The sequence below is a fragment of the Narcine bancroftii genome, chromosome 3 (genome assembly GCF_036971445.1).
Source record: "Narcine bancroftii isolate sNarBan1 chromosome 3, sNarBan1.hap1, whole genome shotgun sequence".
Classification (NCBI taxonomy): Eukaryota; Metazoa; Chordata; class Chondrichthyes; order Torpediniformes; family Narcinidae; genus Narcine; species Narcine bancroftii.
The window spans coordinates 347,997,940-348,013,768 of NC_091471.1; the positions used below are offsets into that span (position 1 = coordinate 347,997,940).

Below are 15,829 nucleotides of genomic sequence, written 5' to 3' on the forward strand. Positions count from 1 at the left end.
GGTGTGGAATGAGCTGCCATCTGATGTAGTGAATGTGGGATCGATCTTGAGTTTTAAGAATAGATTGGATAGATACAAGGTTGGGAGAGGTCTGGAGGATTATGGACTGGGTGTGCGTCAATGGGACGAGCAGAAAAATATTTTGGCACGGCATGGCCTGCTTTCTGTGGTGTAGCGTTCTATGGTGCTATGGTTCATAGTGCACTATTCTTCAAACGCCATTACCTGCCATCATCCTGACCTCCAATGGACACCAAATAGAGCTCATTTGGGGAAAATGCCAATGCTTCAACTTTGGCTTGGTGAAGAGTCATAGTTGCATGAATTACTTTTGCAAAATAATCATAGATAAGTATATCAGCCTGCAAAGACAAACAAGACCGAGCTTTCAGTCTACGTCTTCATATAAGTCAATGCAATGTTAAATCTTTACATGATTCATATTCCACATTTTTCCTTATAAATTCACTTTAAATTGTATCAAAATATTGAATAGTTCTCCGAACATATTGTCACATCATTTGGCAGGAAACCTCATTGCCAGAGCTTTCAAACGAGCACCAAGATCTTGGTGATGAACAATGATGAACCCTTCAGGTACAATGAGACTTACAGCACCACTACATGATGCCTCAAAGGTTTGGAAATGAGACCATCATCTACCCGCTTCTGAATTGTACATTTGCTAAATTGCTTGAGAGAGAGAGAGAGAGAGAGAGAGAGAGAGAGAGAGAGAGATGCTGCAGTTTTTGTCAAGGTGCATCCCAAATCGCAGTTTAACACAGGACACTGTGCTCTTTGGGTTTTGCGCGCATTACGGCAAATAATGACTACTGCTGAAAGACTATTAACTCACTGAACGTTTGATTTTGTTTAGTTGCCTGTCATGTGCACCAAGATACAGTGAAAATCTTTTATTTCATTGCTATCCAGGCAACGCATTAAAAAGTTGTCACTATCTAGAGCCATTTTACATTTAAAAAACATGGCAAAAATAAAATGAAAAGATTAATCGTGATAATAGTTAAAATGGATTTCTAGCATTTTAACAACTTCTGAGGCACGCCATGATCTGACTGAAACTCAGTGTACTCATGGAAGGTACTCCATGATTCTGGATTACTGGACACAATGAAGTTTGGTGCAGTTGCCATTGCTACACATTGAGGAGCTGGACCCTGTTTAAAACTTTCTGGACTATATACTTAAGAAGTATAAAGAGATATTGATGTCATAGCAATGTAACAAAAATGGGGGAATGACATGGATTGCACTAAAAATGGCAAATGAAAGAAATATAAAAAGAATCCCAGCTATTTGGTCTCGCAGCCTGATTTGCTAAGTATTTGCTCTGGATAATAGAAGCAGAGTGTAATGATGGAACGCTGTTTTGTTATTGGAAGCCTGTGACCTGTGGTGCACCACATAGATGCATCAGAGACCCCAACTGTTATATACGGTATATTAGTGAAGTTTTACGATAACATGAAAATTGGTGATGTTATTAATATTGAAGAGGGTGGGCACCAAGGGGGGGGTATCCACGGGCATTGCCCCCCAAACGAGGTGCTGTACCCCCCCCCATACAGTCGTGGCCATCACTTGCCATCAGATTTGCCTCCACCCCCTCCTGCGTCGTCTCCAATAGCCCCCCCCCCCCACCGATGACAGGTAGGTCCTGGCATCCGACATCCAATAGCAACCCCCACCACCCCCCCACAGTTTATGTGTGTTTCGCTGCAACTCCTTTAACACCCCAAATCTCCCCTCCAACTCTAACATTGTTCTGGTGCAGACCCTGGGGCAGTCTTCGGCCACAGGATGGTATCAATCAGTTAGTGAGTAGAGCAATAGAAGATGGAATTTAATCTGAATAAGTGCAAAGTGAAACACTTTGGGAGGACAAATAAGGATAAGAAAGTCTCTATGAATGGTTTCCTTGTCCTTGTTAAAAGCCTTTCCAAAGTCTATGCAGACACTGTTTGGCACACTGCCCTCATCAATATTCATGGTCACCTCTTCAATAAATCAGCCATATTAAATAAAGAAAAAGTGAATTAAAAATGTGTTGGAGTATTAATAATAGCATTCAGTAGTCCATAACATCTGTTAGTCTGGCACGACTCAAGTCCTGAGAATGCAAGATGGTATTTTACTGTATTTGTGAATGAACTATGCACAGCAAACAAGGGAATTTCTGTGTTTCTAAGCACAAATACTACATCTGAGTTGTAAACAGTTAACACGTTAACAATCATGTATGGGTTCCATAAATAACTTTATTTTATGTGCTTTTGTCCAGTGTATCCATGCATTTTCCCAAAGCATGAGCTTATAGTTCCTACCAAAGTCATTCATTGGAGGGTCAGAAACACAAAATATAAACATAGCAAAATTAACAAATATAGATAACAAATGTACATTTCATGTAGAATACAAACATTATTTTTCAGCCCGAACAGGCTTCCTGTGGCAAAACCAAAAGTAGGAGTTAATAAACAATAAGAACTGTTTGTCTGTGTTCCCCAAATATCTCTTATTGTCACATTTATTAATATTGTTGATGATTGCAGAATTAATTGTCAGGAAGGAGAGAGTATACCTTCAATGCCGAGTGTAAAAGTCAGGAGAGAAACAGAGGAGGGAAGGTAAGTCTGAAAATTAGAGGTTATCCATATTAAGCAGAGATTAGGAAGAACTTCTTTAGCCAGAGGGTCGTGGATCTGTGGAACTCGCTGCCGCATACAGCAGTGGAACCCAGATCAAACAAGAAATAGATAAGTATCTCATCAGCGAGGACATCAAGGGATATGGGGAAAAGGCTGGAAACTGAAACTAGTGTAGAGTCGCTTAGTGTAGATTTACGGAACAGACTCGATGGGCCTAGTGGCTTGGTTTTGTTCCTTTGACTTGTGAAGATGTGTCCAACTGTATATTACTTCATGTTTTCTTCCTTCTCAGTCATAAACCATAGTGTCTTGTGAAAAGAAAAATAATTTTGCTTCTAATGTTCTGCATTCCCCTTGGATTACTGTACAGAATTCAATTTTCTCATGGAAAAGTCTATAAAACAATACATCTTTTCTCATTTCAGATCTCCAGCATCATCTATTGCTTTAAGAATACATTTTTCTTACCTTGAAACCCATGTAGGTAACCTGACCTGTGGCAATATATTTTCCACTCTTACTAACCGTAAGAAAGGAGATATTGTTTGTGTGACTTTCCAGGAAGGCCTGTTGGCCACTGTTCAAATTTTGTATTATTGTTGTACATCCCAGGGGGTAAATTATATTTTCACCATCAGGATGTACAGATAAACCAGAAGGCACTTTGCCTGCAAACAGAGAAACACAGCGACACAGTGTTAAATCTGCTTCAAATTTAAGAATCCCTGAATTTAATTTTTGTGAGATATACTTCCAGAAGTGGCTGAAAAACCTGAAAATAACACATGCAGGCAGTTTCCAGAAAACAAGCAGGGTTCTGTTTTACAGATGACCATAGGTCAGTGTTGTCCTTAAATCTGAAAATATACAAAGATCTCTCAATATGGCAACTGTACCTCCACAGTGTCGTAATGAATGGCATCAAAAGAACATGAGACTGATAAGAAAGAACTATGGTTGTAATGTAAAGAGAGAGGTGAAACGAGTTCCACCATGCACAGGAATGAATGCATGTATGAAATGTCAACATTTGGAGTTAATAAATGGGCGCTGGTTCTTATGCAGAAGTCCCCATTATTAAGACAATAAAAATACAATATGTTAAGTTTAATAAATAATAAAGTAGCACTGTTAATAAACACAATTCAACAGACAATAACATAGTTATAAGGCATTTGAGTTATTAATCCACTACTACTACTCTGCTTTCCACCTGCAAGCCAACTTTTTATCCATACAGCTAATTTTCGACTGATCCCATGTCTCATGACTTTCTGGATGAGTCTCTCGTGGGGGACCTTGTCAAATACCTTGCTAAAATCCATGTAGACCACATCTACTGCCCCACCCTCATCAATTTCTTGTGACCTCCTCAAAAAACTCAATTAGGCTTGTGAGGCATGACCTTCCCTTCACAAAGCTATGCTGACTATCCTTGAGTAGATTGTATTTCTCCAAATGCCCATAGATCCCATCCTTAAGAATCCTCTCCATTAATTTACACACCACTGACTCAGTGATTAGTAATTCCAAGGATTCTCCCTATTACCATTTTTAAACAAGGGGACTACATTTGCCATTCTCCAATTCTCAGGTACCTCCCCTGCAGCCAAAGAGGATTCAAAGATCATAGCTACTGCCCCAGTGATTAAGGTCTTTTTCTCTTGTGAATACAGAAGTATTCATTTAGGACCTCCCCAACCTCCAGGCACACGTTGCCTCCTTTATCCTTTAGTGGCCCCATCTTCATTCTTGTCATCCTTCTGTTCTTCACATATACATAGAATGCCTTGAGGTTCTCCTTAATTCTTCATGCCAAGGTCTTCCCATGACCCCTTCAAACTCTCCTGTCCTTTTTTAAGCTTCTCATAAGCCCTTCCTGTTTTCTGCTTCCTATATCTAAAGTATGGTTCCTTCTTCCTTTTGACATTGCCTAACCTGTTTCATCAGCCAGGGTTTTCTTTTCCTTCCATCTTTTCCTTGACCCAGTGGGACAAACCTATCTGGGGAATGAAGTAAAGTGGAGGAAGTTTAGGCATCACCCTGCTCAAGTGGTCCCTAAACTTCCTCTACATTATTTCTGTGCTTTCACCCTTAAACATCAGTTTCCAATTTATTGTCACTAATTCCTGCCTCATCCCTTCATAATTAGCCCTTTCCCAGTTTGACTGTTTTTATCAATTTCCAAAGCTATGTTGAAGCTAAGGAAGTTGTGGTCACTCTCACCAAAATGCCCCCCCACCTCCCCAGAACCAGATTCAGTCCGGCCTCTCCTCTAATCAGCTGGTCCACATAATGTGTCAGGAATTTGTAAAACATAGAATACTAATAATATCTTGCTTTTAAAAGAAACAAAATTTTTACATCAAGGCATGGTGGAAGATATTAGGGCAAAGAAGTACATTTTTTAAAAAGCATCAAAAATGGAGGGAAAGTAGCGGGGAAATGGGTATTTAGGGGGGAAAAATCACAACCAGCTGCAATTTAGGGCTGCAAGCACACTGTGATAGATGAATAAAACATAAGAGAAGCAGGAGTGGATAATTTGACCCTTTGAGTATCCTCCACTGATCTGTGAAAGAATAAGTTTAATGAATATGCTTAACAAAGATTTAATGAATTGGGTGAGAATATAGTTGCCTGTAACAAATGATAGATTAAATCACAATTTTCTGTTTTATTGCATGACGATCTTGAATCTTGAATAAATTCATCCTAATCCTGCTCAATCCTATAATTGTTTCCTCTGTTTTCTGTATCCTATCCTTCAGAATAGATACCAACATTGTCCCCATGTGATTCAAATCTATAATCCTTTGGAACATGGTAAGCAAAAAAAAATAATTGATAGCAAAATGAGGAAGAAAAATGTCTTGCAATTTTTGGTTGGAATTTGGAATACAAAACCTGCAGATGTGAGAGAAACAAGTTCTATTGAAGGTCTCAAAAGGCAATTTGATTGACAAATATTTGTAAGTCTAAAGAGGTGACAGAGGCTAGAACTAATGAATTCCTCTGGAAGACAACATGGACATAATGGGCTGAATGGCCTCTGTTTGTGCTGTAGCCATTCTATGGTTTCATGATTCTTTGTCTCCTTCCCGGTCTTGATGATGGATCTTCCACCTGAAATATTAATCCTGTTTCGATTCTCACAGATGCCACCTGATTTGCTGAATATTTCCAGCATTTTCTTTCTTTATATTTTAGATTTTCAGCACCTGCATTTATTTTATTTTGATTTTTTATTATCTCAGCATCTCCTCAATTATCAGGAAACTGCAACAGCGGATGCACTTCTTCAGTGGTGTACCTATGCAAAATAGCGCCCATGGCAGGGGTGGCCAATGCGTCAAAATAAACGGCGACAAGAAGGTCTCGTGAGAACTGGCCTTGGTGACCACCATGTTGTATTTAGCGCTGTGTAATTGAGAGTGAACGCTAGGACGAGGAAGGAGGACAAGTACCGGGAATGGAAGAAACAGGGATGTGTTCCTTTTATGTCCAGGGTGGTGGCAGTAGCGTGTGGGAGGGAGGGCTCTATTCAAATGGTGCCCCCTTTCAAGTGGCACTCTAGGCACGTGCCATAACCTAGATACACCCTTGCAATTCCTGAGAAGACGGAAGTGGGCAAGGCTACTGGAGCTTCTGTAGAAGCTCTATCGAGAGCGTCCTGGCCGGCTGCATCCCAGTGTGGTACGGTTGCTGCAGAGAAATTGATCGGAGGTCAATCCACAGGACCTTAAGAACGACAGAGAGGATCACTGGAGTCTCCCTCCCACCGCCACCGTCGACGCGATCTACCGGGATCCTTGTCTGAAGAGGGCGCGCAAAATCATTTTGAGGACCCCTTCCACCCAGGACACATCTTTCAGCTGCTCCCGCCAGGAAAGAGATACAGGAGGATCAGAGCCAGCACCACCAGGCTGAGGAACAGCTTCTTCCCATGGGCAGTGAGAACGACCAAAGGAATCGCTCCGAGACTCTCATATTCATGAAACAATATGTATTTGTATCGATGAGGTTCTTGCCCTGTAGGTGTGCTTATTTTTCCATCTGGATGTAGTAAAAACACAAGGCTGGGGAAATTCATCAGGCCACTGTACTTGCATTCCCCAGTGTGGTGTTTTGACTTCATGAAGTTCTCCAGCAGTGTGAGTTTTCCTTCATTGCTCTATAAAGTGCACTGTTTGACCTGCTGCACATCCCCAACGTTGTCTTGCTCCTTCCACCACGGTGCCTGCAGACACTTCCTTGGGTTGGACTTGATGAGATGCCCGTAAACTTGTCGATTTAAATGTAGTGTGACGACCCCAACTGGGCCTCTCGAAACGTTTCCTTCCAAAAGTCGCCTGCAGGCACCTCACCAGTCACTCGGGGGAGAGGGAGGCGAGCAATATCCAAGGAAAGGGGGCCCGTGCGCCGCAGCGGGGGGGGTGGGTGAGCCCCGGCGGTGACGGCCAGGGGCTCCGCTCCCCTCTGTTGCCGGCGGGCCTGCAATGGTCCGCGGACCGCCCTCTTACCGTTGAACCCAATGATCGACTCCAGCTGTAACCGAGACAGAGCCCCGATATCCTCAGCCATGGCTGTCGATGGCCCTCGGGCACCCCGGGCTGGAGCAGGCAGGAAGGCCACAGGGGAGGGGACGCTGACTCCTTGTGTACGGGCCGTCGCTGGGCAACCGCGCACATGCGCAGCCCCGGCTCTGACGGCGGACCGCCGGGAGAAGGCGACCCACTCGTGACATGCGCACTGGGAGGGCCGTGGTTCTTTTTTGTGACATGCGCATTGGGAGAGAGCCGTGGTTCTTTTCTGTGACATGCGCACTGGGACAGGGCCGTGTTTCTTTTTTGTGACATGCGCACTGGGAAACAAGTGGCAACAGCTCATGTCACTCTTCCGGCTGGCGGGATGGGAAATTGGGAAGGTTGCAGCAGGGAATGATTATCTCAGTTCCTGCATTAAACCCAGTGAGAGGAAAATATATTCCTTTATCCGTGGGCAGCAGCGGAGCCGTTTTTAGAAATAAATCTTTGCCTAATCTGCTGCATTACTGCAACAGTGTCTGCAAAATCAAAGCAAAATGAGAGAGAAATAAAGTGGAAGGACTGCACATGATTGCTCTTGCTAATGGGGGGGTTCCATGGTGTAATGGTTAGCACTCTGGACTCTGAATCCAGCGATCCGAGTTCAAATCTCGGTGGAACCTTGTCATATTGTCACCCTTCATTTTGAAAATCTATTCTCATCAAAATATCTCCAAATGAAGCGACAGGAGTTTATTTGGGAGACTCGGTTTATATCCATAGTTAAGAATTGATTGTTAACATGGTTAAAATGCAGTACTGTACAAATGGATACAGCAGTTAAGTATTTAAAGCGTCGGATCAAGCCATTGCAATTGCCTTCCATACTTCCCACCTTAACCTCGACTGCATCCCAAAGAGACCAGGTAACTTATTCACTTGGCGTGTAACTGGCCTTAATAATAGCTCTTTCTTTTGGTCTACTGTCAGCCATGCAGAATATCAACCGTCTATCTGCTGAGAACTCCAAGCAGCACCTTCCTTCTATGTAAAGATTAAATGGTAATAACTTGGGAAGTTCCTCACTCATATCAACTCAATTGCCTTTTTGATGTCCGATTGCCCTCATCTTTCTTACAATCCTTTCCTGTTCACAGGTTTGTGGATTAGATTCCTTGCCAGATCTTTTCCAAGATCTTCTATTTTGTTTTCTACTTCCATGAAAACATAATGTTGGAGAAACTCAACAGGTCAAACAGCATACTTTATTTAGCAAACATAATCAACATTTCGGGCTTGAACATCAAGGTTCACTTCTCATTCTCATGTACATTAGCATAAACTTACTTTCACTGTGATATTACGCAACATTTTCAGCTATACAAGGAGCTCTGACATTAACCTTGTGAGAGCTGAGTAAAACTAATATGAAAATATGTGTAATGAATAAAGCCAGTATGAATAGGATAAGGGTAGATAATAGAATGTAGGAAGTAAAGTTAGTCTGAATAAGATAAGGGTCTTCTAGCCTTAGAGAGAGTCAGCAAATTCCGCATATGTAATTAGTAAGCCTTAGACAGTGGTCACGTCTCCAGAATGAAGGACCATCGCCTTCCCAAGATCGTGTTATATGGCGATCTCTCCACTGGCCACCGTGACAGAGGTGCACCAAAGAGGTACAAGGACTGCCTAAAGAAATCTCTTGGTGCCTGCCACGTTGACCACTGCCAGTGGGCTGATATCGCCTCAAACCGTGCATCTTGGCGCCTCACAGTTCGGCGGGCAGCAACCTCCTTTGAAGAAGACCGCAGAGCCCACTTCACTGACAAAAGGCAAAGGAGGAAAAACCCAACACCCAACCCCAACCAACCAATTTTCCCCTGCAACCGCTGCAACCGTGTCTGCCTGTCCCGCATCGGACTTGTCAGCCACAATCGAGCCTGCAGCTGACGTGGACATTTACCCCCTCCATAAATCTTCGTCCGCGAAGCCAAGCCAAAGAGACAGAATTAGCAAGTTCTGCATATAAGAGTTAGTAAGCCCTGAGGGTTGGAAAGGTGTGAATAAGGACAAAGGCAGGTGAATAAGGACAATGATGGGACACAGACAGGATACCCCCTGGTCCTCCAAGTTCACAGAAACAGCACGTAGGCAGACAGCATTGCCTAATGCCAAACTTATCCAGGAGGCAGAAGAATGTTAGGGGAGGGAGGGTACCTCTACACTGAAATGAACTGTATAAAAGTTGGGTGAGCCCCAGTATGTGTGTGTATCCCCAGGGTAAGGGGAAGCACCCAACTTTGCATTGTTGTATAATAAATGTTCTTTGTTCTCAATTTTTGTCTCGAGCAAATTCTGTGAAGGTACTTCTGTTTCTCACAATCTCTCCACCTCTCCCTCATATACCTGGGTTGTAGCTGAAACATCATTTTAAAGTTCACTTACATGTTTGTCTGTCAAGCTTTGAATCCTGTTCTCTGAACCAGATCTGTTCTCACTCTTTCAAAAATGGACTTTTCCCAATTGGCTTCTTTCACCTTGAAATGGGGTGTATGATTTTCACAGCTGTTCTGAATCTTAAGATACTATGATCACAGTTTAATCACTGCTTTCTCACTGCATTTTCTCTTTCTGATTCTGATTCTTCTCAGGCTCATTTCCCAGCACCAGGTCCAGCGATGCCACCTTCCACTTTGAGCCAGAGCAAATTGATCCATAAAAATTCCCTGCACACAATTCAGCAACTACTCCCATTATGTTATTCCTATCGCCGTTCATTTTGGAAGAGGTGAAGTAATCCACTGTTGCCACTCAATATCAAGGGCCTGAGCCTCACCCTGGACAAGGCAAAGGAGATCATTGTTGACTTCAAGAGGATGAAAGTCGACCACTCTCCATTACACATCAATGGTCTGTCGAGGAGTGTGGAGAGCACAAAGACCCTTGGTGTGCATATGTAGAATGACCTATCCTGGACCCACAGCACCTCCTCAGTAGTCAGGAAGGCCCAGCAGCACCTAAATTTCCTAAGGAGTTGAGGTGGACGAGGCTACCAGTCCCCATCTTGATAACATTTTATAGGAGCACAAATGAGGCTTCAACATTCTGTGCTATGGTAACTGCAGAGCATCAGACCAGAAGTCAAACATGATCATCAAATTGGCCGACAAGATCACTAGGGTCTCCCTTTCCTCTATTGATGACATCTACCCAGACCGTTGCTTAAATAGGGCTCAAAAAATTCTTTGAGAAGCGCTTTTTTGTCTGGTTGTATACGTACATTAGATGATAATAAACTTTTACTGCCACCTCCGACGGCTGTTGGAATCTAGGGGTTAAAACATTATGAAAGAAATGATTAATTAATAAGTTTATATGTACTGCATGGGTCAGGGGAAAAGAGGAATGTGATTAAGTGGCAATCACAGCATGGAGCAAAGTTGGCTGAGCAAAATTGTCTGCTTCCAAAATACAGGGAGAGGAAATGCATAAAATGATTTAGGAGGAATGCTCAAACTGAAGGAGGTGGTGAGTAGCACAGGAGACACAGGCCAGACCAGAACAAAGAATGGCCTGCAAGAAACAAAGGGAATGGAAAACCAGTCTAGGAGGAAGATTAAGGCATGAGGAGGTGTTAAAGAAACCAGCAGAAATTGGCCAGACAGGGACAGAATGGTGATTAGAGATATCTGGGGATGAATTAATTTCTGATCCAATCAACAGGATAGTCTGGCTTGGAGGATTAAGATGGGAGTGCTACAACCCAGATATCTGCAAAACAGGAGAAGACTTGTGATAACCCTTATGCAAAAAGATCTAGCAAAGGAAGCCAACTTTTGTTCTGTTAGATAATGAAATCTAGCAAAGGAAGCCAACTTTTGTTCTGTATGATAAGGTTGATCTATATAAACTGAGCCAACTGGACAATAGGGGTCAGTCTTGGGGAGTAGCTCACTGTGCAGGTGACCTATGAACTAACGATTGACCCAGAGCTCTGTTAAGTTTTATTCTTGTGCTGTGTAATAAACTGACTGTTGAACCGAATACCTTCTCCTATCACTTCATTCAAAGAACACGCTGGACTCAGACTACACATAGACTAAATTAAGAGTAAGGTAAAGCCAGAGTCTGACACGGCTCATCCTACTTCTCCACAACGTTTGAGCAGCAGCTCAATATTTATTATGCACAGGAGACCATGTGCTGTCTTGTAACCACACTATTGAGATCCCTCCTCCTCTTCCTCCTGGCTGAAAAGCTGCCCAAGACACTCTTTCTTTCAGAATCAGAATTTATTGTCATGAACACATCACAAAATTTGTTGTTTTGTGGCAGCGTCACAGGCGCAAATATTGCTATAGATTACATTTAAAAATTAAATTAGTGCAAAAATAAGAGAAAGCGAGGTAGTGTCTGGGTTAATTGTCCATTCAGTAATCTGATGGCGGGGGGTGGGGGGGGGGGAGAAAAGAAGTTGTTTTGGTGCCATTGTTTGGTGTCTTTGGGCTCCTGTGTCACTTTCCTGAGGGCATGGCCTGGGTCGTGACGTTCCATGAGGCTGCATCACCTCCCCCATCGACCTGCACCTGGACCATAGCCATCCACACCCTTCCTATCCTAGCAGCCATCCAATATTCTCTTAAATATCAAAATGAAACTTACACCCACCACTTCAGCTGGCAGCTCATTCCACACCCTCACCACCTCTGAGGGAAGAATCTCCAGCTGATGTTACTTTAATCGTTCCACCCTTAGGCCATTTCCTCCAGTTCTGGTCTCATTCAACCTCTCTGGAAAAACTATTTGTATTCACCTTATATCGACCCCTCAACTTTGTAAAGCTTTAACAAATATTCCCTCATCCTCCATGTTGGGGAAACGGGGAATCTTTTTGCAAACTCAGGCAGAGACTTCAGAGTTTGCTTCAATAGAGCTTTATTTTGTGATATCACAGAGAGACCTTCCTCATCTGCACCAGGATGGGACTCTGCCTTCTCCAGGCAGATAGCACATTCTTATACAGAAGAACAAACAACTCTTATCTTTCTCTGTACAGAGAGCACATTCCAAAGTATGCTCTGCCAGGGGTACAGTTTTTCAGTCCAGTCTAATCTGGCTGGTTCCTTAGTTTACAGAAAAAGAAAAAAGACAGGCTTTCAGTTTAAAAAAACAGACTTGCAACATTTTCAATACAATAAGATTGATTTTCTTCTACACCCCAAGATGCCAGGGAATTACAGGCAACTCAATGAATAACGTCGTTTAGTTATTAAGTTGATGAGAAGACAATAGTAAAAAATAGAAAAATATATTAGCTCTTGTAATTTGCTAGTTTTGACACCAGATGGTAGTATTTCACACTCAGACACACACCCCCACCCCTCCACCCCCCCCCCCCCCACATACACACACACAGAGTGTGGCCCCATTATAACATAATTGTTGGGATCCATAAAATTTAATCACAAAAAAAGCAGGGACACGCTAAATCGGGGTTTCAATATATCCATGTTAGGAGTTCGTCATCCCCACTCATGCATACACATATATATGTATGTATCTTTCTTCTTTGGCTTGGCTTCGCAGACGAAGATTTATGGAGGGGTAATGTCCACGACAGCTGCAGGCTCAATTGTGGCTGACAAGTCCGATGCGGGACAGGCAGACATGGTTGCAGCGGTTGCAGGGTAAAATTGGTTGGTTGGGGTTGGGTGTTGGGATTTTCCTCCTTTGTCTTTTGTCAGTGAGGTGGGCTCTGCGGTCTTCTTCAAAGGAGGTTGCTGCCCGCCAAACTGTGAGGCGCCAAGATGCACGGTTTGAGGCGATATCAGCCCACTGGCGGTGGTCAATGTGGCAGGCACCAAGAGATTTCTTTAGGCAGTCCTTGTACCTCTTCTTTGGTGCACCTCTGTCACGGTGGCCAGTGGAGAGCTCGCCATATAACACGATCTTGGGAAGGCGATGGTCCTCCATTCTGGAGACGTGACCTATCCAGCGCAGTTGGATCTTCAGCAGCATGGATTCGATGTTGTCGGCCTCTGCCATCTCGAGTACTTCGATGTTAGGGATGAAGTCGCTCCAATGAATGTTGAGGATGGAGCGGAGACAAAGCTGGTGGAAGCATTCTAGGAGCCGTAGGTGATGCCGGTAGAGGACCCATGATTCGGAGCCGAACAGGAGTGTGGGTATGACAACGGCTCTGTATATGCTAATCTTTGTGAGGTTTTTCAGTTGGTTGTTTTTCCAGGCTCTTTTGTGTAGTCTTCCAAAGGCGCTATTTGCCTTGGCGAGTCTGTTGTCTATCTCGTTGTCGATCAATGCATCCGATGAAATGGTGCAGCCGAGATAGGTAAACTGGTTGACCGTTTTGAGTTTTGTGTGCCCGATGGAGATGTGGGGGGGCTGGTAGTCCTGGTGGGGAGCTGGCTGATGGAGGACCTCAGTTTTCTTCAGGCTGACTTCCAGGCCAAACATTTTGGCAGTTTTCGCAAAACAGGACGTCAAGCGCTGAAGAGCTGGCTCTGAATGGGCAACTAAAGCGGCATCGTCTGTAAAGAGTAGTTCACGGACAAGTTGCTCTTGTGTCTTGGTGTGAGCTTGCAGGCGCCTCAGATTGAAGAGACTGCCATCCGTGCGGTACCGGATGTAATTATAATATATTTTAAAAATACACAGTATATATACATGCACATATATATATATACATATAAAGATACACACACACACACACACACACACACACACACACACAACACACCATAAATGCACACATATGTATACTGTATATATATTTATGGAGTTTAATGCAGACAAGTGTGAGGTGATGCATTTTGGAAGGCCAATCCAAGGTAGGACATACACAGTAAATGGTAGAGCACTGAGGAGTGCGGAGCAGCAGAAAGATCTGGGAATACAGATACATTGTTTCCTGATGGTGGACAGGGTCGTAAAGGAAGCTTTTGGCATTTTAGCCTTTATAAATCAAAGTATTAAATATAGGAGTTGGGTTGTAATGTTGAAGTTGTTTAAGACATTGGTGAAATCAAATTTGGTGAATTATGTGCAGTTCTGGGTGCCAAATGACAGGAAGGAGATCAATAAGATTGAAAGAATGCAGAGAAGATTTACGAGGATGTTGCTGGGTCTTCAGGGAATGAGTTACAGGGAAGATTAAACAGGTTAAAACTTTATTCCTTGGAGTGAAGAAGAATGAGGGGAGAGTTTGACAGAAGTTTATAAGATTATGAGAGGAATAGTAGATGCAAGTAGGCTTTTTCCACTTAGAGTTGGGGGAGATAATACGAGAGGACATAGTTTTAAAATGAAAGGGGAAAGATTTAGGGGGAACATTAGGGGAAAATTCTTCTCTCAGAGAGTGGTGAGAGTGTGGATGGAGCTGCCATCTGATAGGGCAAATGGGGGCTCAATCCTAATTTTTAAGAATAAATTGGATAAATGCATGGATGGGAGAGGTCTGGAGGATTATGGAATGGAGCAGGTCAATAGGACTAGTGGAATGATGGTCGACACAGACTAGAAGGGCCTAATGACCTATTTTCTGTGCTGTAGCGTTCTATTATTCCACACACACACACACAGCTTCATGCACAGTGTATACAGGAAGAGATAGGAGCATTTTCCAGCTCTTGCAATTTGTGCTTTTCGACACTAGATGGTGGTATTGTACAGGGCACGTGGGCTCTTGCAGTTTGCTTGCCCTCATTTCTCGCTTCATGCAGGACAGCAGGACCACTACGACTGCCCTCACTCATGAGCTGCTTTCACACTTGCGTCACACTAAATTGGCCGTTCTATGTCCCGGGATGGGAATGGGGTTTTGGCTTTTCACACTTGACCACTCCGTACTGGGACAGTGAACACTGTCACACCTTCTACTGGTGACATCATGATCCATTGAGCGTCCGCAATTTGAACACTTCACCTACCTGTGTTGAATGCGGTGTAGGCGGATTGGTTGGGGGGGGAGGGGGTCCTGAACTTACTCAGAGGCGAAGCGGGGCTGTATTACACGTCCCGCCTTTTTTGTTTCGGGCTTGCTGTGTAAAAGAACTCACTGACCTGCCTTCTGTTCTGTGTGAACAAACAAAGCAGCTTCCAGAGACGGGTTGTCTATGCAGCAATAACGCGGCTTTTCAGTGTAAAAAGGGTCACAGTCTCTGAAGGGACTCCCTTTTAACATTTTTTTCTCTTATTGTTGGGGGTGCCGGGCAATGGTCATGGTGTCTTTTTGTTTGCCTTACTGCAGTCAAAGATTGAAGTAGATCATGAAATGGTTGCCACAAGAGGGCACAGGTTTAAGGAGCTGGGGAGTAGGAACAGAGGAGGTGTCAGGGGTAGGTTTTTTATGCAGAGCGTGGTGGGCATGTGAGAACGAGCCGCCGGCAACGGTGGTGGAGGCGGATAAGATAGGGTCTTTTAAGAGAATTATGGATAGGTCCATGGAGCTATGGGTAAGCCGAGTAATTTCTAAGGTAGGGACATGTTTGGCACAACTTTGTGGGCTGAAGGGCCTGTATTGTGCTGCAGATTTTCTATGTTTCTATTACATTTTTATGTATCATTATGTAAGGAATCTTTGAATCTTTACTGCTCCTCTTCGGCTTCTCCCACAAA

General features: G+C 43.5%; 1 protein-coding gene and 1 non-coding gene across 6 annotated transcripts in view; one reads left to right on the forward strand and one right to left on the reverse strand.

Annotated features, from left to right (window-relative positions):
• cfap52 (cilia and flagella associated protein 52) overlaps positions 1-7,394 on the reverse strand; it is a 74,745-nt gene extending 67,351 nt beyond the window's left edge. For 4 of the 5 annotated variants that reach the window (XM_069929606.1, XM_069929608.1, XM_069929609.1 and 1 more), the window contains exons 1-3: positions 7,193-7,341; positions 3,138-3,337; positions 226-362 (exon numbers count right to left, since the gene is read on the reverse strand). In XM_069929606.1, coding sequence (XP_069785707.1) covers positions 226-362; positions 3,138-3,337; positions 7,193-7,253 — 398 coding nt within the window. In that variant the 5' untranslated portion in view covers positions 7,254-7,341. Of the gene's footprint in view, positions 1-225; positions 363-3,137; positions 3,338-7,192 lie in introns of all 5 variants that reach the window. The other variant, XM_069929607.1, reaches the window with a different exon arrangement.
• Positions 7,395-7,806: 412 nt separating this feature from the next.
• Positions 7,807-7,878, forward strand: trnaq-cug (transfer RNA glutamine (anticodon CUG)). The gene has a single exon. It is a non-coding gene; the product is annotated as a tRNA-Gln (tRNA).
• The last annotated feature ends 7,951 nt before the right edge of the window (positions 7,879-15,829 follow it).